This window comes from Cyprinus carpio, chromosome B20 (assembly GCF_018340385.1).
Source record: "Cyprinus carpio isolate SPL01 chromosome B20, ASM1834038v1, whole genome shotgun sequence".
Lineage (NCBI taxonomy): Eukaryota > Metazoa > Chordata > Actinopteri > Cypriniformes > Cyprinidae > Cyprinus > Cyprinus carpio.
Genome location: NC_056616.1, coordinates 23,465,965 through 23,489,547, shown reverse-complemented (window position 1 = coordinate 23,489,547; position 23,583 = coordinate 23,465,965). Strand labels below are relative to the sequence as shown.

General features: G+C 33.9%; 2 protein-coding genes across 3 annotated transcripts in view; both read left to right on the top strand.

Annotated features, from left to right (window-relative positions):
- Positions 1-4,229: 4,229 nt before the first annotated feature.
- Positions 4,230-14,974, top strand: LOC109080932 (basic leucine zipper transcription factor, ATF-like). Its single transcript, XM_019095943.2, has 3 exons — positions 4,230-4,486; positions 7,141-7,245; positions 13,896-14,974. The coding sequence occupies exons 1-3, from the start codon at positions 4,421-4,423 to the stop codon at positions 14,097-14,099; spliced, it is 375 nt and encodes a 124-aa protein (XP_018951488.1). The 5' UTR covers positions 4,230-4,420; the 3' UTR covers positions 14,100-14,974.
- Positions 14,975-17,741: 2,767 nt separating this feature from the next.
- LOC109080930 (adenylate cyclase type 3-like) overlaps positions 17,742-23,583 on the top strand; it is a 16,903-nt gene continuing 11,061 nt past the window's right edge. For both annotated transcript variants that reach the window (XM_042747102.1, XM_042747101.1), the window contains exons 1-5: positions 17,742-18,535; positions 20,522-20,671; positions 22,320-22,453; positions 23,293-23,404; positions 23,575-23,583. The exon at positions 23,575-23,583 is cut by the window's right edge and continues 119 nt beyond it. In XM_042747102.1, coding sequence (XP_042603036.1) covers positions 17,903-18,535; positions 20,522-20,671; positions 22,320-22,453; positions 23,293-23,404; positions 23,575-23,583 — 1,038 coding nt within the window. In that variant the 5' untranslated portion in view covers positions 17,742-17,902. The remainder of the gene's footprint in view (positions 18,536-20,521; positions 20,672-22,319; positions 22,454-23,292; positions 23,405-23,574) is intronic.

The following is a 23,583-nucleotide window of genomic DNA, read 5'->3' as shown; positions in this document are numbered from 1 at the left end:
TTGTTATATAAAGCTATTACCATGATTAATATTATTAAACAAACAAAATAAAAAAAAAATACATTTAATGAAATAAAATAAAAATGAATAAAAATAATAATTTAAACAATTATATATTTTCATATATTTTCAGAGGAAAGCTTGAACAGTACTCTTATTTTATTTTATTCATTTATTTATTTATTTATTTGTTATGTAATGTTGCTGTGTGGTTGCTATGTTTTCTGAAGTATTACTATGAAAGTATTATTAAATAAATAAATACAAAATAAAATTGTAAAAATAAAATAAAATAATTTTAAATAAAATATTTTCATATATTTTCTAAAGACAATTTGAGGATTGCTTCCCCATCAAAACCCGCCTCCACAATGCTATGGCTGTGCAGATGCTAATATGTTCAGAGTGTTTTTAGCATGTTGCTAAGATGTTCTGAGTTGTTGCTTTGAAAAGACACCACGTCAACAAGCAGTATGTTTATGAGAAATCATTCATGTCTGTAACAATGAAGTTTAACACTTCTGTTATGGGTTTGTTCAGATCATGAGCAATAGGAATACTGACACTTCACTCGGTAAACAGCACTAATGAGTGTCTCTCTCTGTATCTCAGTGTCACACACAAACACACACAGGCGGTCGGGATGCTGTCTGCCAAGATTACTACACAGCAAGCTTGGCAGTGTTAATTCAATTCACATAGAGTTAAATTAGACAGAGTTAAATTTAACTCCAAGAGCTAAATAGATGTTATAGTGGACCAGTAAAAATATTTGGACTCTAAATATAATTTTTGCTGAATGATTTGTAATTAGCTGGTGATTTTTAGTGGATATATTAAAAAGTTATCTTCATTTATATTATATATATATATATATATATATATATATATATATATATATATTATATATATATATATATATATATATATATATATATATATATATATATATATATTGTATTTATTTTTTACTTAATTTGTAGATATTTTAGTATTTTAATTAATTTTTTAAATATATATCCTTCATTAAAAATATTTTAATGAAAATTATAGTAATAAAATAAATATAAATATAAATAAAGACACATAAAAATACAGTTTTACCTCTCAGGTAGGTCCTTCAGGGTGTCTTGGAGGGGTGAGGTTTCTAAGTCACAACTCCTTGCTACAGGGGTTCCTCAAGGCTCAGTGCTTGGACCACTTCTCTTCTCCATCTACATGTCATCACTAGTATCTGTCATTCAGAAGCATGGCTTTTCTTATTACTGCTATGCTGATGACACTCAGCTCTACTTCTCATTCCAACCAGATGATCTGACTGTAGCTGTTCACATTGCAGCCTGTCTGACAGGCATTTCTAGCTGGATGAAGGACCATCACCTTAAACTCAACCTTGCTAAAGCTTGCCGCACACTAGATGATTTTTAAATCTTAATCGATTTTAAAACCATGGAAGACCACAGACATGAAGACAGTTTCAAATGATTTTTAGCCTTGTTATCCTCTGAACGCACACACTAGACAATTCGACAAGACCGAGAGACCACACACTTGTCGATTGTAGGAATGATTTTAGAGTGACACGAGATCTCATGGAGACTCGCGAGATCAAATGTGACTAGAGAAGAAAAACAAATGGAGAACAGTCGACATTGTCAGCTGGCTCTCCCGGCACACGTTCTGTTGTACAGTGAAAAACAAAGTATAAAAAAAGAGTATGGGTAATAATCTTTCTCAGTACTCTGCTTTTGTGGCATTTTTGTAGCTGCCAAGTTTTAGCTATAGAAGCACACAACATCCGGTAAGTGATGCTTGCTCACTCTTTTTGGCTATCGCGAGTCAGAGGCAGCAAGATCAAGAGTCCCAAATTTCAAACATTATTTGGGACAAGCCGCAAATTGGGCCACACCTCCCGATCATTCGGTGGTGCAAATCAGGCTTAAAATCGGCCTTAAAATCCTCTAGTGTGTGGCCAGCTTTAGACAGAACTGCTCGTTGTCTCAGCAAACCCAGCACTTTATCAGAACTTCTCTGTACAGCTGGGTTCATCAACCATTACTCCTTCCAGGACAGCCAGGAATCTTGGAGTTGTGATTGATGAGCAGTTGAGATTCACAGACCATATTGCTACAACAGCCAGGTCCTGCAGATTTGCCTTATACAACATTAGAAAGATTAGACCCTTCCTATCAGAGCAGGCCGCACAACTCTTTGTCCAAGCTCTTGTTCTCTCTAAACTGGACTATTGTAATGCTCTCTTGGCGGGCCTTGCTACATGTTTTAAGCAGCGAGAGTGGTCTTTAACAAGCTGAAAAAAGCTCACATTACACCTCTCTTCATTAGTTTATACTGGCTGCCAATAGCCGTTCGCATTAAATTCAAGCTACTGATGTTTGCCTAAAAGACAAAAACTGGCACGGCACCAATATACCTAAACTCGCTAGTTCAAACTTAAGCACCCTTCAGAAGCTTGCATTCTGCTACTGAACGAAGCCTTGTGGTACAAAATCACTCTCATGGACCTTTTCCTGGACTGTTCCCAGCTGGTGGAATAACCTGCCTATCTCAATTTGAGCAGCTGAGTCTTTAGCCATCTTCAAAAAACGTCTAAAGACACATCTTTTTCACCAGCAGATGACCAATTAATACTAGCATTTACTTCTATTCTATTCTATTCAACATGTAAAAAACCAAGCTATGTGTACTGTGCTAGACTAACTGAGACTTGTCACAGCACTTGTATACTGTTGCTGTCTCATTGGTCTGATTGCTTCTATTGTTCTCCTCATTTGTAAAGCCCCGTTCACACCAAGAATAATAACTGTAAAGATAAAGATATTAGCATCCATACCAGCGAATGATATCGTCTGTTTATTCTATGCATGCTCGTCTGCCGCTTTAGATTCTCGAACTCGTTATAGCAGGATTGATTCTGATTGGCTGTTGATGTTTTTGTCATTAATCAGCTGGAAAAAAAATTGTTCTGAAAGTGATTCCAGCGATATCGTTTCTCTGTGCCTTTATTGTTATAGCTGTGGTGTGCACTCTGCTATTCTTTACATTTAGTCATTTAGCAGACACTTTTATCCAATGCGACTTACAAATGAGGACAAAGGAAGCAATCAAAATCAACAAAAGAGCAATGATATATAAGTGCTATAACAAGTCTCACTTAGCTTAACGCAGTACAAGTAGCAAGGGCTTTTAAATAATATAATAAAAAGAAAACAGATAGAATAGAAAAATAATAGAGCAAGCTAGTGTTAGAGTTCTTTTTTTTTGCTTTTGTTAATTGTATAATAAATGAAAAGAAAACAGATAGAATACAAAAAGATTAGAAAGCTAGTTAGATTATTTTTTTAAAGAATAGAATTAGAATAGTGAGTGCTAAAGTTAGAGGGTCAAATAAAGATGGAAGAGATATTGAGAGTATTTTAATATTTTAATTTAATTAATTTAATTTTAAGTATTTTATAACTTTAATATTGGGAATGATTTTTAGAACTATATCTTTATCGTTATCTTTATAGTTCTCGAGCTTGGTGTGAAAGGGACTTAATTCGCTTCGGATAAAAGCATCTGCTCAATGATTAAATGTAAATGTATAAATTATATTACATAAATATTATTTATAATTAAACTTACAGCTTATTATTATAAAAATTATATATCTAATTACATAAATTATTATATAATTATATGTAGCTGAATGACTTTTAATCAGTTCATGTTTTGGTGATTTTTAGTGGATGTATTAAAAGTTACTTCTCTCCAGTTCCAATAATGTTTCACAAACACAAAGTCACACAATATGTTTTATCTTCATTTTCAGCTGTATATCTATTGTATTATTATCATTTATAACCCAACCAATTTCTTTTCATGAACAGTTTTTGCTTGAAAAGTATGCTTTGTTTAAAGTTATTGGAACTTTATTTCCTATTTTCTAATATAATACAATGGCATGCATATATTTTTGAGTGTTGCTTAAGTTTATAAACACATTTTGGTGCACAGTGCATGTGGAGACTATGTGATACTCCATCCGTCTGTCTGTGCTGTTTGTGAAGGTTCATTAGCTCTGTTGCGGATAAGAAGATTTATGCAAAGTTTCCAGGAAGCATGTGACTTCCAGTCTAGTGCAGTAGAGGTTTTCTAACTACCACATCACACATCGCTAATTAGGTAGGGTGAAGAGAGAGAGAGAGGGAGTGAAGCACAACAAAAAAAAAATACGAGTGTTGCTGCAGTCTCTACTCATTCTTCAGTGGACCGCGATCAGTTCACGTCTCTCTTCTGAACACATGCAGTCTCACATAGACTGAGACAGACAGATAGATAGTTAAACAGGCTGAGAGAAAGACACCGACAGAAGACAGACGCTGAAGGAGGTCAAAGGTTTCACAGGGACTGAAGTGGCATGGCTCAGGGCTCTGACAATAACGACACCAGCTACACCAAATCCCCCTCACCGGGCAATAAACAGGTAAGAGAGACTTAACCAGCACCATGCAAACACACACACACTTCACCAACCTCCTGCAAATGCATTTAAAACATTACTTCATTTAAATTATTATAATGACAAATAATATAAATAAATTTGTTTCAAATTTAATAAATTAATTTAAAATACAATTAAAGAGATACGAAATGCATATAATTTTTTAATATATATATAATGTAAAATATATATAAAATGTATAAAATATAAACATTTATATATACAAAATTTAAAAAATTAAACGTTAACAAATTGTAAATATTTTAATTGTGTTATTTACACATATTATATATATAACCACATATAAGAAACACATAAAATACAGTTGTATTTATTTGTATTATTTTTAGATTTTATATTCAATTAATGAATGAAATTATATATATGTATGTATGTTTGTATGCATATATATATATATATATATATATTCTTCATGCATGCTCCTTTTTATGTATTTTTTATGTTTTTTATTTGTATTAAATTGAATTTAATTTAAGTAATCGATGTTAAAACACATGATGCAACATGCATCTAACCAGATGAAATATTACATACAAAATTAACAATAAGTTAAATATGAATGACATCTAAACACTTAAATCCAGTTAATTTTCTTGTAGATTTCAACTGCATTTCCAGTACTGTTGGTGAGCGATGTGTGAATGACACTATATAGATGTGCACGTGCGTATGAACGATTATGATTCTGCTGAGAGGAAGTCATGAGGCTGACGGTGATTTTAACCTCTAGACTGAACCGTTCACATGCTATTTCAATATTTATGAAGGTAATCAGCTTTAGCATTGAGTAACTGACTCTAACTATAGAGCTGCACACAGCATCATGCTGTGAGAGAGTCTGACAAACGTTAGTGATTGTGAAACTACCGTTAAGATGGCACGAGGCTATACGAGCTGAAGGTGATCTGACTTCAACGGCCACTACATCCTCTCCAACCTCACCGTACGAGAGATGTTTATCACTGAGAGAGCATGATTCAGACATAGCAACTGTGCAAGTACTCCTTCAGTTTCTTTACATGCATCATGCATCTACAAGCAGTGGCCACAAAGACTGTTTGGACACTTAAGCCACACATGAATGTCAATGCATTAGCAAAATATCAAAACAAGTACCATTTATTTCGAAGAAAGGCACTTTTCAAGCAATCCCCTTTAAATTTGTCCAAATGAAGTTCTTAGCAATGCATATTACTAATCAAAAATTAGATTTTGATATATTAATGGTAGGAAATTTACAAAATATCTTCATGGAACACGATCTTTACTAAAAATCCAAACCATTTTTATCAAAAAAGAAAAATAAATACTAATGAAAAATACAATTTTTTTTTTCCAGGGTCACACATACACACACACACACGCACACACTAGTTTTGTGGTCCAGGGTCACACACACACACACACACACACACACACACACACACACACACATATATATATATATATATATATATATATATAGGTTCAAAATGAAGTTTTGTGACACGTTGTTTCTGTGATGTTCATAGCACATGTGTGAAGTTCAGGAGAACTGACTTCATACATCTACTGAAAATAACCAAAATACCAGTTGATTCATTGCAAATACTAGAGAAGTGCATAATATCTGTAAACTTATGCTAAATGCTTCATAAATGAATCTATCCTAAAGTAGATCAGCTGTGAACTTCTGGGTCTGACAGCAGAAGTTTCCCTGAATTGACCTGAAACAGAGCTAGTCATAGATATTCACACACCTCTGGAGGGTCTCTTAATGTGGGGAATTTGTCATGTGGAAAAAGTTGCTCTGACTCTGATTCTTGTGGGTTCAGTAAAGGACGTCAGAGCTCAGGGGCTGCTGGGGTTGTGGGGAAAGATTGCCCTCTGTCTTTGAAAATGTCACACCTGTCTGCCACAACATGTGAAAAACATGCAGGTATGGCTTTCAACCAAAATATTGCTCTTTAAACTACTAGAATAACAAAAAAACATCTCTTCTCCAGAATCGTTTAATGGAGAACAGTCTTGTTATCGTTGACTAAAACTAACGTTCATTTAAAATCGTGTTCGGTAATTGAAATAAAATAAAATATAAAAATTAGATAAACATAAAAAACTTAATAAAAAACATAAAATACATAGATAAATATATTTAAACTAAAATTACTAAAACACAGAAAAAAAAAATAATTAATACAGAAAAAAAAAATATTGTAGTTTTTTTGGTGGGGTGGGGGTTGGGGGTTGTAGTTTATTTTAGTAGTTAAATCAAATCCAAAAAAAAAACTGCAGTAAAATCACAACAAAACTACTTAAACTAAAATTTAAATGACCTGAAAATATAAAAATTAGATGCTAATTAAAGATGTTAATTAATAGTATATAAAATAATAAAACTAACTGAGAAACATGTACATGCTCTTGGTTGTGTATGATTCATTAACCTTGGGATGCTCTGGAGGATGAACTTGACCTTCAGCCTCAACATCCTGGTCAGAAACCCTCCTGAAAAGTGTTCTGCAATGACAAAAAGACTTGATCTGAGAATTTATGTCTAATAAAAAGGATTGCAAATGTCATTCTTGTTGTCGTGAAAGTTTTGTGCTGCCTCACACATGTTTGCTGGTTTTCAGGGTTCAACGGATGACGTAAGGAAGGTGATGAGGAGAGAGAAGAACCGTATCGCGGCGCAGAAGAGCCGAATGAGACAAACGCAGAAAGCCGACAATCTGCACCTGGTGAGAACTTCATTCACAAACATCATCCATAACACACCTGATACACAATCACGTTCTCATAAACCATGAACTTGCATAGTTTAGTGGTGCAAACTGTGACTTCGGAACTATCAGAAGGTGCAGACAGACCCTACGATGGTTTAGCAAGACAAAATAATCAGTTTTTACCAAACGAGCATTTTAAGAAACATGAGAATAAAATGAAGCTAAATCCAAGAAGAGAAGAGGGTCCAGCATCACTGCGTCCAGCTGTGTTACAGGTGTGAGGCTGATTGACTCTGACTGTATTTACATGAAGCTTTACTGACCATGTGGTGATGCGTCACGGCTTCTGTCGTGCTTCACACTTGTTGTGGCTCTGCTCTTGTTTGCTTCAGATTCTGGCATTAATTACATTGCGTGGGTGAAACGCTCAGCGGAATCAAGCAGCCATGCACCTCGTAAATTCTCTGTAATTTATCAAGAAAACAACAACAACGGTCCTCAAATCTGCATGATAGATTCTTACAAAAAATGCGATGCTTTGCATTTGTGCATTCAAATCCTGCATTCTGTACATTTAAGCACACGCCTGTCTAACAGTCGTCAAACCGTTTGGATCGCATTTGGCTTTTAGTCAAAGCCAAAACCCTTTATCACTTTCATTCAGCATCTGTGTTATATGGGTGTTTCCCTCTGGTATTACTCATGTCCTTTCACTCCTCTGATCGCTGCACATGCTGTTCCAGGAACTCAACAGAACAGACCCACTGCAGTTATGCTCATCTTTACATCAGCTACAAGAATAGGTCCTATACTTCTAAAAAAAGGTTCACAAAGGGGGTTTTCACAGCCATGCCATAGAAGACGCGTTTTTGATTACCCTTATTGTGAACAGATCTTAAAAGAAACATTTGTTTCTCAGTGTGAAGAACATTTTAATCATCTGAAGAACTTTTTTTGACTTTATAGAACCTTTTGTGCATTTGAAAGGTTCCAAGGATGTTAAAGGTTCTTCATGGAACCAGCAATGGCAAGAAAGAACCTTTATTTTCGGTTGAATTAAATGGATAGTTCAACCAACAATTAAAGTTCTTTGCTCACTTTCATGTCGTTTCAAACCTGCGTGACTGTCTGGAACACAAAACAAGATATTTTCATTCATGTTTCTGCAAATTACAATTTTGCATGTCACGTTCCGTTATGAGACCTGTAAGACATCAAACACGGTTTGAAAATGAGTATATGAAAATATGAGATTTGAAAGTTGCGGCTGAGAGGAGATAATCATTGAATTTAGACTTCAGTTGTCAGCCTCAGAAGACTTTATTGAACACCATATTGAATTTAACACGGATGAAAATGTGGCTTTGAAGGATAGTCTTAGACTTTACAAGATTAAGATTTAAGATCATGTTATCTTCGTAATTCACAACTTTCAAAACTGTTTTATAGAGTTTTTGTCTACTAAAAGTTATTTTAAAGACATTTCATCAGTTGAACTATCGGTATGTCATTTAACAACAGTACAGTTCGTTAATCGCACTGTACTCCTATCCTTCACAGCCCTGTTTTATTCCTATCAAAAACCAAGGTCTATAGGTTTCAAACATGATGCAAAATTTATTTATTTTTTTGTCGTTTTTGGAGTCAGCTACGGCCGTTGCATGTGATTCTTCACAATTTCTCCTTTTGTGTTGCACTGAAAAATCGAATAGATTTGAAACAACATGGGGATGAATTTTAAGTTTGGAGTGAACTACACCTTTAAATACAACAGGTTTCTACACTCCAAAAAAAGTACAAAACTGAGGCAGTACCCTTTCAAAAGGTACTAATATGTAAATTTTTTCCGGCCTGTTTACACCTGGTCATTTCATGAGTTTTTCGCTGATCGGATATCCATCTGATTTGTTACAACGTTTCCATTTACACTTGGCCACATAAATGTGTTGTCGCAAAACAGATATAAATCCGATCTTCAATTCTCGCGTTACATTTAAATTTAACGGAGTTCACGTCAACGAAATCAAAAGATAAGCACTGCATTTTATTAATTATCAGCTCATTTCAAAATAAAAGTCTGCAATAGGAGAGCGTGCGGCATCAGCATTGGAAAGATACGTTTGTCTTACTATTTATAATGAAGATGATCGTGTGTGACCATCTGCTTCTTACTTTCAGTTTCATTCGTGGTAGTATGCACATTAGCTTGCTGAAGAGACGCTCAGCTGCTCATCCGCAGCGATGTATGTTCCATTAGCGCAGACTGACTAATGTCATATAGCCTATAACACGCTCTCACACGTTTATTATTTTAACATTTTAGGAGGAGTATAATTTACATATGTGGTTTCAACAACCAGATGTCCAGTTTCATCTAGAATGCGGCCCAGACCTCCTCCTAAAGTGGTTTGAGCGATCGTATAGCTATCCAATCAGACAAAACGCATGAAGTGACCAGGTGTAAACAGCCCCTTTAGGTCAGGGCTGGGCAACTGGAGGGCCACTGTCCTGCAGAGTTTAGCTCTAACCTTAATCAAACAAAACTGAACAAGTTAATCAGTGTCTTCAAGATCACTAGAAAGCTTCAGGCTGGTGTGTTTGATTAGGGTTGGAGCTAAACTCTGCAGGACCAAAGTTGCTGAGCCCTGCTTTAGATACTAATATGTAACTATGTATACTTTGGGGAAACAGTTTTGGTAAAACTGTGCATTGTAATAACACAATCACAATGTGCGTGTCTACACTTACAAAAGAAACACGTTCAAATTGGCATGTTAACGCGAACGAACAGTGTGTACTGACAAGGTCAAATTTCACACGTTCCGTTTAAAGACTTTTAGCCCCTTTGGTCTTCCATATAGTTAGATTTTTTTCTGATATACACTCAGCTCGAGTACAAAGACATTTTTATCACTCATAACCCATGGAGAGAAAAAGCGCAGACACTGAAAAAAGATGAATCTTTGCATTGCACATGTGTTGAGCCCTCCTTTCGTGCAAGATATGAAATGGAGTAAATTTTGAAAGGCTTTGCATTTGACTGTGCACATACGCTAAAAATCAAATTATACTTTAAGGTAAATATGTACCATTTAGAGGTAAATAAACTGCTTTTTAGCTTTTGTAAGTGTATTGCCCCTCTGACAGCTTTGTAGTCTGCCTTTTTTTGAGAGTGTGTACTAGTCATTGGAGTGGATTCAGCTTGAGAATGCGATTGGGTCTGATTTACAGAAAACGCACAGATGTCAAAGGAAACTGAAGCAGTTTTCTCTCAGGAAGAAAGATGTTTGATTAGCTAGCTGACCTGCTGTCAGACTCAGTCCTGACAGCCCCCGTTGCAGTTCTCAGCATCAGTGATCTGATAACACACACACACACACACACTGACCTCATGCGAGTTCCATTGAACTCAACTGGTTAAACGCAAAGTGGGAGATGCTGTCCCAACAGGCACGTACCACTTACCAGGAACCATATATCATTTCAATTTTGAGGTTGCACAATTATTGAGAAATGCACATATAGGTCACACATCAGCAGATATAAATATTGAGAGTGTTTACACTGATAATGCTTAATTAAACACCTTGAAATTTTATCAAGTAAAGGTCATGACTGAAGCATGTGTGTATCCGGTGTATCCGATATTATTATAGTATTTATTAATATTTTGAATTGCCTTTTATTTTTATACTCTTAGTTTTAGTAATTTAGTTTAGTTGTTTTGTCATTTGTATTTTATTATATTTCTATTAGATTAGAGTAGATTTATTTATGTTTGTTTGTTTGAATGCCAAGACAACATTCAATATTAGCCTTTATTTATCTAATATTTATATTTTATTTTAGTTCAGCTTGTGAAGTGAAAAAGTGAAGGAAAACCCCAGTAGTTTAAAATGTCAGTAAATATGGTTTTCTTGCACTTTCAGGTTTTTTAAATGAGCTGCATTATTAAAAAATACTTTTTGTAATAAATAAATTATAAAGAAGTTAAATAAATATTATTGGAGTATGTTTAACAAGAAATATTATTTCAGTCTGTCTACTTCAAAGTTTCACATTTAATTCAATGTGTTACTTGCAATCTCTTTATGATTAATTGTGAAATTTACTAACAATTTCTGAGTGAAAATTGTTTCTACAACAATTTTTTTCAGTGTTCGTATAAATGCACATCCGCATTACATATTATTTGAATCTAATTTAAGATTATTCTAATCTAAAGATATAAAATAATAATAAATTCATAATCTACTCCTGACAAACAAAAACACAAGTTCAAAGTTGAATATGCTATAGAGGAAACTCATGTACCCATTCTGTTTAAGGAAGACTCACTGTTCTGTGTTCAGTGTAGTATGTGGTTTCGCTCTTCACGGCTATGCTTGATAAACAGGAAACTGAAATTTCCCTCCGTATGACACGTTTCCTGTAGTGTGTTCTCGTGCTGTGTTTTTTAGTTGAGGCCTGCCTGAGAAACGTGGGCTGTCAGGGGGAGTGTTCAGCTGTCATTTCTGGTAAGGTGTCGCTATGGGCCGTGGGCAGATAAAGTTGAATGACGCTTGTCAGAGGGGTTTTACCCTAGAGTGACTGGAAGGCAGCGGAGCGGATAGTCGAGCTGTAGAACACAGGCCGGTGACGTCGCTGAGCGGGAACCATCATGACCACCAAGAGTACCTAAACATAATGCCCAATAAACATATGTATGCTCTCATCTATTTCAAGACTTTTATTATTAGACATATGGCCAGTTAAAATTTTACCTGTGGACATTTATGCAGATATATGTCGGCGGTCAGTGCAGATGAGTCATGGATTCTTCCTCATTTGTTTAACATCTTTGGGGGGGGTTCTTTTGGGTTTGTGATGTTTTCTTTTCTGTTAAGTTGTTTTGAAACAGTATGCATTGTGAAAAGTGCAATACAAATAAAAATGACTTAACTTTTTGAGCATTTTATAAATATCTTACATACTATGACAAACCTTAGGTTAACAGTTGAGATGTTTAGCAACAGACAACCAATTAGTACCAACTTCATTAATTATTATTAAGCTTTGACAGTAAACCGAATATTTTGCACGCCTTGTTTCAGCGTCCGAAAAAACAAACAAAAAAACAATCAAACATTATTGAACTAATAAATCTGTAAATAAGAACGGTTATTACATATTTACAAATGTATAGGCAACAGACAACTAATTGTAAACCAAACAGTGGTTATCTCATAAATTATTCATAGACTCACAGAAAGATTCAAAAGCTTTGTTTTTTTTTACCAGCCTTTCTCCGAATGAAAAAATAAAATGCTAAGGTAAACATTTTCACAATTGGATTATTATGCAGTTGTTAAAATAGGTTGTGTGCCTGTTTGGCCATTCAGTTTTAATGACCTCATAAATAGGTAAAGAAGAACGTATTTTAGTCTCTGAAAGATAAAGGTGTGTGAAACGTTTGTGAAACATTCTGTGACTATACAGAGCACATGAATAATTAAACTAGGCTACTTGCCTATTTGACCAATCAATTTTATTGACTTTATAAATATGTAAATAGGAACATTAACGGTTAACAAACGTACAGCGTGAAATCTTGAATACTCCATAACCAAGATTACTGAGGATTATAAAAAGCCCACAAGCAAGGTAAAAATTAATGTAATCCATGATTATTGTAGGCTACTTTTTTGTGGAGTTTATAACTGTAAGGACCTCTAGAGGACGAAACTTGAAATTCATGTCCTGCAGAATGTATAACGTAAAAAATTATTGTGATTTTAACGGTAAATAACTGTGACAATGCTACAGTAAAAACCTGTTAAATGATTAACAGTAAGTTCCCCTACTATATATGGTAAAAAACTGTAATAGACATTTCATGTATTTTTACGGTAAAATACCATTTTTTTGAAGTGGAAAAATAATGTATAATTTACAGTAAAAACTGGTAAATTGACATTCCCAAAATTCCCTGCGTTGCATTCAAATTTGATGTTTTTTTCTTTTAAATAATATGTTTCTTCTTAGTTTTTTCTTATCAGTTATGTTTAGTAGGGTTGTATGTTACATCTTATGTTGTTAAATAAACGTTTACATAACAATACATACCAAATATTTCCACAACAAATATACATAATACACATACAAAAAAAAAAACACACACTCTAAAAAAACCAAACATACCAGACATATCTATAAATATATATATATATATATATATATATATATATATATATATATATATATATATATATATATTCAGCTACTAATTAAAGTACTGGCCTTCTCAGCTTGTGGAAAAGCTGCTTGTGGTGAGCATTGGTTCTCATCACCACCTGATTTTGATGGTTATCAGTGAATATTACAAAGGTACAAAACAGATTTCAGTACTTCAGTACTAGATTGGTATATTAACATTATATCAGTGAATGAATAACTCTTTTTAATTGTAAATTTTAGTTAAATCTGTAAACCCTAAAATGTTGCTACCGTGTTTTTTATACGGTAAAATTCTGGCAACTTCACAGCTGCCAATTTTTTTTACCGTAAATTTTACATATTTTTTTTTTTTTTTACTGTGTACATATTCTTCAGGAAATGTGCATTATCTCAATCTTTCTGACTTCTGGAGCTCATTAAATGTATTTTCTTTTCTGTTTGTGCTCTAGGAGAGTGAGAATTTGGAGAAGGAAAACGCAGCACTCAGGAAAGAGGTGAAAAGACTCACAGAAGAGGCCAAATATCTGTCCACGGTCCTGAGCAACCATGAGCCGCTTTGCACGGGCCTGAGCGGCGCGTCCACAGAGATTCTGTACGGCGCGCACCACGGCGCGTTTCACCAGCATATCAGCGTGCCGCACTACCCGCTCTGACCAGCAGAGGACGCTGCAGTTCCGCACGGAATCGCCTGTGGGCGACAGTCAGTGAACTTTGGTTTGAGTCATGAACCACGTAACAGAGACATCAGAGGGCATTGAAGTGAACTTACAATCATCTACTGTATATCAGAGAAATAAAACAAAAGCCTCCAGATGTAACGATTTTTGTGGCACTGATATCTTAATATCATTTTTAGTTTTTTTCTTGTCTAAAGTAAAATAATCCCAGCTCCTTGAACGAAAACTCATGTCTGTAAAATGCAAGCATCTGTAGTGTTAAACGCTGGCTACTTACAAAGGTGCATGGCAATGACACAATGAATGTTTTTTAATTTAGATTTTATTAGAAACCGCTCTACTGATTCATATGATCATTTATTTTATTCTATTTCTGTGAAATGTTTATAAGATGACTGGATTCTAAGAAAAATGATGTTGATTGTTTTTCCTGTTCACAGATATTATGTGTGAATGTTTTTCTATTATGACTCATTTAAGATGTTTAATTGGTCAAACATTCTGAATGTACTTTATACAGAATTCTAGCGAGTATTTTTATTCTAAACCCTTTGGGATATTCTAAAGTTGTACAAACTACTGCGTTAGCCTAGGCTATATCTCAAATGTGGAGGAAGGAAAATTTATATCTGTGATCTTCTGTGATCACCTGTGGAAAAAAAATAAATAAAAACATGTAAAATATACAGACACTTTCAATGAATTTGAACATAACTTCATCTCTGTTTCATTTATCATCAACAAATGTTGTAAATGCTTTATGTTCTAGCCTAAGTATAATGCATGAGATATTTTATTTTCAGAAAGCACAAGTATGTTTGGTCATCCTAATAAATACATCTTTTTAGAAATTAGGCTATTATGCAATATCTATATTAAACTGAGCCTACATTTTCTTGTCCTCTTCCTATTCCCTTTTCCATATTTTATTCATAAACTCAAAATAAATCCTGACCCACCATTTTTTCTAAAATCTCATACAGTGAATACAAAGGCACTGGAAGAAAATATTAAATTAAATCACATATAGTAATTGATTGTTGTAGAAATGTTTGTTTTATCAAACAATATAAGTCTACAACAATATATGCCTTAATCATGATCAGGTCTCCCTGGAAGAAGAGATTATGATGTCTCAGTGGGATTCTCCTGGCTATATAAATGATAAATAAATTATCTTGATCTTGAGACCCCCCCCCTCCCCCACACACACACGCTTGTAAAGCAGTTTGGGTGTACGACAATACACAATAAAACTCTATATAAATGCATCATTCATTTATCTTATGTTACATTCTTCTGTTTACAAGCTGTGTTCAAACAAATCAAATATAAGAGTTTGCTGCCCCCATGTGTATGAGTGGGCTTGAAGACAACAACTCCATCCAGCATCCCTGCAGAGGATATTAACTGTCTTAATTGGGGAATAAAGGTTAAATGTTTGCATGCAAACAAAACAGCACTATTTACATACCTGCTGTCGCTGACACATACCTGTGAAGTATAAAAGGGCAACAAGTAGGAGAAAACCACCAGCATGGAAATGAGGAATACCTTTGTAATATTACTGCTGCTTCTGGATGATGAATGTTCTTGAATAATGACTCTATGTAAAAACACTGTAAACAGGAATGAACAGTACTATTACATGAACATAAACAGTAGCCTTAAATTTGTGGATCATTACAACAATGGAAAACTTAGTGCGACAACACATTTCTGCAGTTCCCTCAGGCATGAGACTTATACTCACAAGAGAACACACTGTAGCAACCTAGAAAGAGTTGAGTTTGGTTACAGCAACACTGTCTGAGAGAGAGAGAGAGAGAGAGAGAGAGAAAGCTGGAGTTATTGTTTGTAGCTGAGGTTCAGTGAGGATACTGACAGTCTTACATGAAGGTTATTAGAAAGCCTTCAGTGATATATGGATTGTTTACCAAACCTGCAAAATGGAATATCTGCCTTTAACGGAAGAAGTAATTGTAAATATCACTTAATATTCAGTTAATTTCAGTCCTTTATAATTTTATAGAATGTAAAGAAATGTTTGTATTTTGCTACAATAACAGTGGTAGCCTAAAAAATCAAGTTTCCACTTGAATCAGGTAAGATACAAATTTGTTCATTCATTTTTTATTTGTCAAATGTTATAACATTGAAAGATTTACTCTGTTTTATCATTAATGTCATAATCACACAAAAATAGTCATATTTTATGTTTTTAATATTTATTTATTAAGCTTGACAGCTGTAGTTACTGTTGTATGGCTAAATCTGTGTAACAGTTCTTCATATATTACTATTTTTGTGTTCAGTAGAAAAACAACATATGAGTCAAACCAATTCAGTTTATACAAACATATTTTTGTTGGTCTAGTAGTGAAACACTGTCAGTTTAATTTATAATTTTTTTCTTAATCTGATAAAAGTCCTATTTATTTATTTAGGTGCAATTAGCCAGGCTAGTGAAGTTAGTCAATCACTAAAAATATTAGGCTATTTGTGACATGCAAATATGACTTAAAATGCTAAAAAAACAAAAACAAAACAGATATAGTAAACTAGCCTTTATATATTTGGTCAATGTATACCAGGCAATACAGTCATAAAACAAATTCATCATTTTTTGTGAACTTTTTGAAGGCGATCCTTTTAGAAAATACGCACATTGATTAATAAACGTAATCAAATCAAATTTACGTGATTATGTGTACTTTTAAATTATTATTTTTTAGTGTTAGCTATAGTAGCCTAGCACATGATGACTGCTGACATTAGGCATTATATAATGTATGAATAACGTTTAGTGCTGTCAAAGATTAATCACGATTAATCACATCCAAAATAAGTTTTTGTTTACATAATATGAGTGTGTACTGTGTATATTTGTTATGTATGTATAAATACACACACATGTATATATATATATATATATATATATATATATATATATATATATATATTAGCGATGTCAAACGATTAATTGCAATTAATCACATATGTGTGTGTTTTGTGTTTATTTATTATGTATATATAAATACACACACAGACGATATATATTCTTGAAAATATTTACATGCATTTACATGTCTATATTTATATTCATATAATTTATATTATAAATATATTTAATATATATAAAATAACATGTTTTTCTGAAATACATGCATGTGTTTGTATTTATATATACATAATAAATATACAAAGTACACATACATATATTATGTAAACAAAAACTATTTTCGATGTGATTAATGCCGATCACAGTATATGATCCTGATGAATCATTTGACAGCACTAATATATATATATATATATATATATATATATATATATATAAGAAAAATGTTGTTTATATATTAAATATATTTATATATAATATATATTATATGAATATAAATATATACATGTAAATACATGTAAATATTTTCAAAATATACACCGTATGTGTGTGTATTTAGTATACACATACATATTATAGGCGATTGGATGCGATTAATCGCGATTAATCGTTTGACAAAACAAGTAATATCTTCCCATTTTAATAAAATATAAAATAATTAAGGAAACTAGAGCTTAAATTAGTTTCTTTTCTGTTATTGTTGGATTTTAAGGATGTGGAAGAGCAGTTCGAGATGTGTTCGTCATGGAAACGGAGGAATGACAGACTGAATCTCTCCGGTGTTTCTACTCAAACCCGAGCGGAATAAACTCGGACAACCGTGACGGATCTCCTACAGACGGCAGTATTACACGTCCAGCTTTACTAGAGCTTCAGTATGTCGGTGAACGGGACTCAGGACGGTCCGGTGACCGTGGCGGAGCCGCACACTGGCGGTGGCGCGCGCGAGATAACGGCGGCGCATGGCGGCTTGCTGTCTCTGCCGCGTTTCATGCGTCTCAAGTTCACACCGGAGTCTCTGGAGAAAGTTTATCAGACGTATTTTCTGCGGCAGCGCCAGGAGACGTTACTGGTGCTGATCGTATTCGCGGCCCTATTTAACGGTTATGTCGTCATCATGTGCGCGGTGGTTTACTCTGAGGATAAACTGAAGACGCTCGCGGTGGCGGCAGGTGGGCTCGCGTCGGATATTCTGCTCTATATTTTGTGCCGGTTCCGTTTGCTGCCGGAGTCCGTGACCCGGAGCCTCGTGCCGTACGCGCTCTGGCTGCTCATCACGGTCCACGTGCTGTGTTACTTCAGTTTGAACTTCGCGGGATTTTACGCAGCCGGTGACACTGTCGGATGGCAGACATTCTTCCTCTTCTCTTTCTTCCTCACGCTCCCGCTGGCGCTCGCGCACATCGCGCTCCTGAGCGCGCTCTCGTGCTGCGCGCACACGCTGCTGCTGGGATTCACCATAGCGCAGAGACACCAAGACAAATTGCAGCTCACAGTCCTGATCAGACAGGTAACACACACACACACACACATATACACGTTTGTTTTTGTGAATTGTGAGGACATTCCATAGACTTCCATTACTTTTATACTGACCAAACGCTATTTTTTATCCCCTAACCCAGTAGTTTCCCAACCTTTTTTAGTAGCCTAATTTTAGTGTAATCTGTTAACTACAGGTGCCACGCCATAAAATACTTTTAAACGATTGACTTTGTATTTAACGTAAAATTTAATAAAAACACTGTAGGTTGCTAATTATAACACTTTCATTGTACAGAAAGACAGCAAAGAACATTTACATTATCAAAGAACATTATAATTGACTTCAATCCAGAGTTCAAACACTCTCAAAAACTCGCATTATAATCACTGAAGCTGTTTACACTGTATCTTACATCGTACGCACTTTGATGTCTCTGATGAGAGAATTAATGCACCAGAGAGCAGATGAGCGATGACTCATCTGAACGCCTCTGATTGGCCATTGAATTCATAAGCTCAACAGAATCATGTGTGATTCGTTATAATGCGCAGCGCTGTAACAGCAGCTAGTGATGTGCTTCACATCACACCAGTGTGATTGTATCAATTATAAAAAATATTATTTGGCTATTTTTGTCTTTTGGAAGCTGCATTCCAAATCTACTTGGCTTGAAAATCGGTTTGAATGGGCATGACGCCTCTGGTCATCATAGTTGGTATTTTTGCTTTAAATATGATCACACACTTCTCAATTTCTCAAAATCATACTCAAATGGAGTTAACAAGGTTTTTGAAGACTGAATGACAGATCTATGTTTTGTCCATCATTAGAATGCCCACATCTGAGGCAGTTAATAATTGCATTACGTTTTCATCAGTTTGCAGGTTATACAGTTTGGGCGCTCAGTTTCCCTCGTAATGTAAAAACTTGCAGGTTTTACTATCCTTGTGGGGACCAAATGTCATCTTATATGTGGTAACAAATAAAATACACTGAGTAGGCTAATTGTATCATATTATAATATCTAAAATAGTATTTTTATTTTATATATTTAAATAATATAATTAATATGTTAATATATGCCTAACCATTAAAATAGTAGGCTACTTCATGTGGTAACAAATAATTTACTTTAAATAATTGAATTAAATTATAATATCTATAATAGTATTTTATTTTATATAATATTTTATTGATGTGTTTTATTTTGCATTATTTTTTATATAATTTTTGCTTCAGTTTTATAGTAAAAAATTGTAGATATCTTTCTTATTTACGTATGCTCTACTGGTCAGGTATTTTTTGTTTTTAAATAAATTAATACTTTTTTTCAGCAAGAATGCATTCAGTTAGTATATAAAATAACACACTGTAATAAAAAATGAGAGTATAGACATTTGTAATATATATATTACAAAATAAAAAGCAGCGCAGCTGTTTTTAAAACTTATAATAATAAGAAATGTTTCTTTAGCATCAAATCAGCATATTAGAATGATTTCTGAAGGATCATGGGACACTGAAGACTGGAGTAATGATGCTGAAAATTCAGCTTTGATCACAGGAATAAATTACATTAAATTACAAAACAGTTATTTTTAATTGTAATAATATTTCACATTATTATATTGTATTATTTTATCAAATAAATGCAGCCTCAGTGAGCATAAAATAACCCCCAAACTTTTGAACTGAAGTAGTAAAAATAAAGTGTTTTTATTTAACTAAACTTTTACAAACAGTACAGTGGTGGTACCGTGGGAAAGTCTCCAAAACTGTAATGCATGCCAGCAGAGAGTTGTGGGAGCAACATCTAACTTGTTTCTTGTCATGCAAATTGAGCTAATGGAAGGATCTGATATGATGATTTCACAATGACATCATGGGTCACACTCAACCACAACTCAAAAACATCACTCACTCTATTTTCCATGTAAATAAAACCATTTTCTGTGTGGCTGGAGTGTGTATATTCAAACAAGCATGACATGAGTGTGTTGTTTCCCATAGCTGGTGGCGAATCTGATGCTGTATTTTGCTGCCATGTTGGTGGGCGTGATGTCATATTTCATGGCCGACCGTATATACCGCACGGCATTCCTCGAGGCCAAGCAATCTCTGAAAGTCAATCTTACGCTGAAGGAACAGAGTCAACAACAGGTACATGCACAAATGCATTCCCAAATACAAATTTTCTTTTGAATGAAAAAGGTTTTTAAGTGCACCGGATGCTTTTTGTAGGGATTTTGTGCCATGTTTGAGTGTGTGAGTAATAAACGCACCGAGATGCTCTAATTGGGCTCAGTGGTGGAGCTCTGCTCTGGGGCCCTTGTGTCCTGTTACCTGTTATTGGCACATCTGAGCAGAACTAGAGACAAGGACACACTGTACACACACACACACACACACACACACAGAGCAGGTTGTGTTTTGTTGTCACTCTTATTGCAGTAATGAAGTCAATCCCCAGACTACTGTTATTGTGACAGCAGCAACACTAAAGACCCAAGAGCCCAAATTTGCCACCACACATTATTTTATGTTGGTCACACAGTACGTACTAAACCTAGTTTAATGATCTGTTTTATATATAAAAAATAGCTCACTAAATTGCAATACAGACATTAGTTCCCCCAAAAAGTAACAATGATTTGCTATTTGAGAGCTGCATAAAGACTGATATATTTACTAAACAATTCATTTGAGATCTGCACAAAGGCTTATATAATATATTATATCATGCACAAAGGCTTATTGACTTATTTAAGAGCATGAAGACTATTGATTCAATAATTATAGAAGTCCTTATGCAGATATTAAATAAATCATTTAATAAATAATATAAAAGTCTTCATGCAGCTGTAAGTCTTTACAGAGCTCTTAAATAAGTCATTTAATATTATTTTGTACGAATGTTCATTCAATTAGTTTTAATAGCTTCATAAATACTTATTTTTATCAAATTATTTAACAGCTGCATGAAGACTTATATTTATTAAATTAATTATTTAACAGATGCATTAAGACTTTATTAAAAATTTAAAAAAAAATTATAAATTAATTTAAGAGCTATGAAGATATATGTATTAATTATTTTAAGAGCTGCATAAAGACTATATATTAAATTATTTTTTAACAGTGGCATAACAATGTATATATTTATTAATTGTTTGTTTAATAGATGCATAAATATATACATATATAAAATTATATATTAAGTTCAGTTTTAGTTGTTTTATTATTTTAGTACAAATTAAACAAAAAATAAAAAAGAGTAATAATGCTTTTTAAAACTAGCTGAAATAAAATATTTTTTTAATATTTTATTTGAATTAATGTTAATTTTATTTTATGTAAGGGTTTTTTATGGTTTTAGTTTTCTGTCAGCATTTCTTTCTGTCTGTCCTGCTCATGTTGTCACATGGTCTCCAGAGACCCTGTCAATCCCATAATGCCATAGCAGCAGTGGGGGCTTCTGGGAGTTGAGTGCATCCAGCCAATCAGAGCATGGATGATAGGTTTAACTCACTATGGCAACGGCATCAAGAGACAAATGCACTCTGCGATCAAACTCCTGAAATCCTACATCGCTCTTCTGCTCGTGAGCTAGAGCCAGGACAATATTTCAGACTTTATATACACCTGTTGAAGCTCCACTAAATTAGAAATATATCTAGCTCTGATGAATATTCATAAGCTAAGACATTGCAATTCTTTATTTGTTATATTATTGATAATAAAAGTGCATAATCACAACCATGTACTGTAGATACATATTTTGATATATATGTTTTTTGTGCATGTATAGGAGGAATTGCTGTTGTCCATCTTGCCGAAGCACATAGCAGATGAGATGCTTCAGGGCATGAAGAAAGGAGCCAATCAGAAATCAGATGCTCAGCAGTTCAACACCATGTACATGTACCGTCACGAAAACGTCAGGTAAAACACTCAATCTAACTGTCCTCCACTCACAATCACTCCATAATTATTATCCTGTCTTCATTTATTAAGCACATCTTGATTTTGATTCCCCAGTGATTCTTTTGAGTCTGTTCACCAAAAGAATCACTCAGATTTGTTCATTGACTCATTCAGTATATATCTGCATATTTGGCAACCAGTTGAAATATATATATGTATTTTTTTTAAGTAACAAAAATTGCTTGGTTTACTCTCTTTTTAATCAGTTGAATTAACTAATTGAATATTGATTGTTCCACAGCTAGCCATAATTTTTAACTGAATAAATTCAATTGTTTTCACAATAAAAAGATTTATGCTGATTCTTAGCTATTTGTGTTAATGCATTTTGAAAATAAAATTATTTAAATGTAATAAAATATATGCAAAGTTACTTATAAATAAGTTATAAACTGCCATGATTTTTTGGAGTGTAGAAATCTTAACTTTTTCTTACCTGTTTAATTTATGTATGATTGACAAATATGCTCCACATTAAGTTTATTAGTGTGCTTGTGTTAAAATTTTATAATCCAAATGGATTAGGGTTAGGTAATTTTATATGCAAATCAAATACATAAATACATTTTTCTGAATGTAACCTTCCTGTATTTACATCACTGCACCAGTAGATCGCAAAAAGTGAGTGTCTTATAATAATCCTAAGCATTTTTTTTTTATTGCTGAATATCATGTTTCATTCACAAGTACTTCACATTACAGATTCATTCATTCATTTCATGTTGACTTTGAGCAGGGCTGTTCAAACTCTTCAAACACACTGAAGTATTGATCTCACATCTCTACTTTCTCCGCAGTATCCTTTTCGCAGACATTGTAGGTTTTACACAGCTGTCTTCTGCCGTGACTCCAAAAGAACTCGTCAAACTACTCAACGAACTCTTTGCTCGCTTCGACAAACTAGCAGCAGTGAGTTAAAACAGCCAACATAGATATTTTACATATTTATGTACATCCACCTTGTAAAGAAAAGGCTACAAATAGTACAAATTCATATGTTATAGGAAATTTGTGCACAAAATTAACATTGCTAAGGATAAAAAAACACTGTAACTTCCACTTTAATGGTGTTTTAACAGCAACACCAC

Coding starts and splice junctions, on each gene's coding strand:
- LOC109080932 (XM_019095943.2), top strand. CDS start 4,421: ATGGCTCAGGGCTCTGACAATAACGACACCAGCTACACCAAATCCCCC. Junction 4,487..7,140: donor CCTCACCGGGCAATAAACAG/GTAAGAGAGACT, acceptor GCTGGTTTTCAG/GGTTCAACGGATGACGTAAG. Junction 7,246..13,895: donor AAGCCGACAATCTGCACCTG/GTGAGAACTTCA, acceptor TTTGTGCTCTAG/GAGAGTGAGAATTTGGAGAA.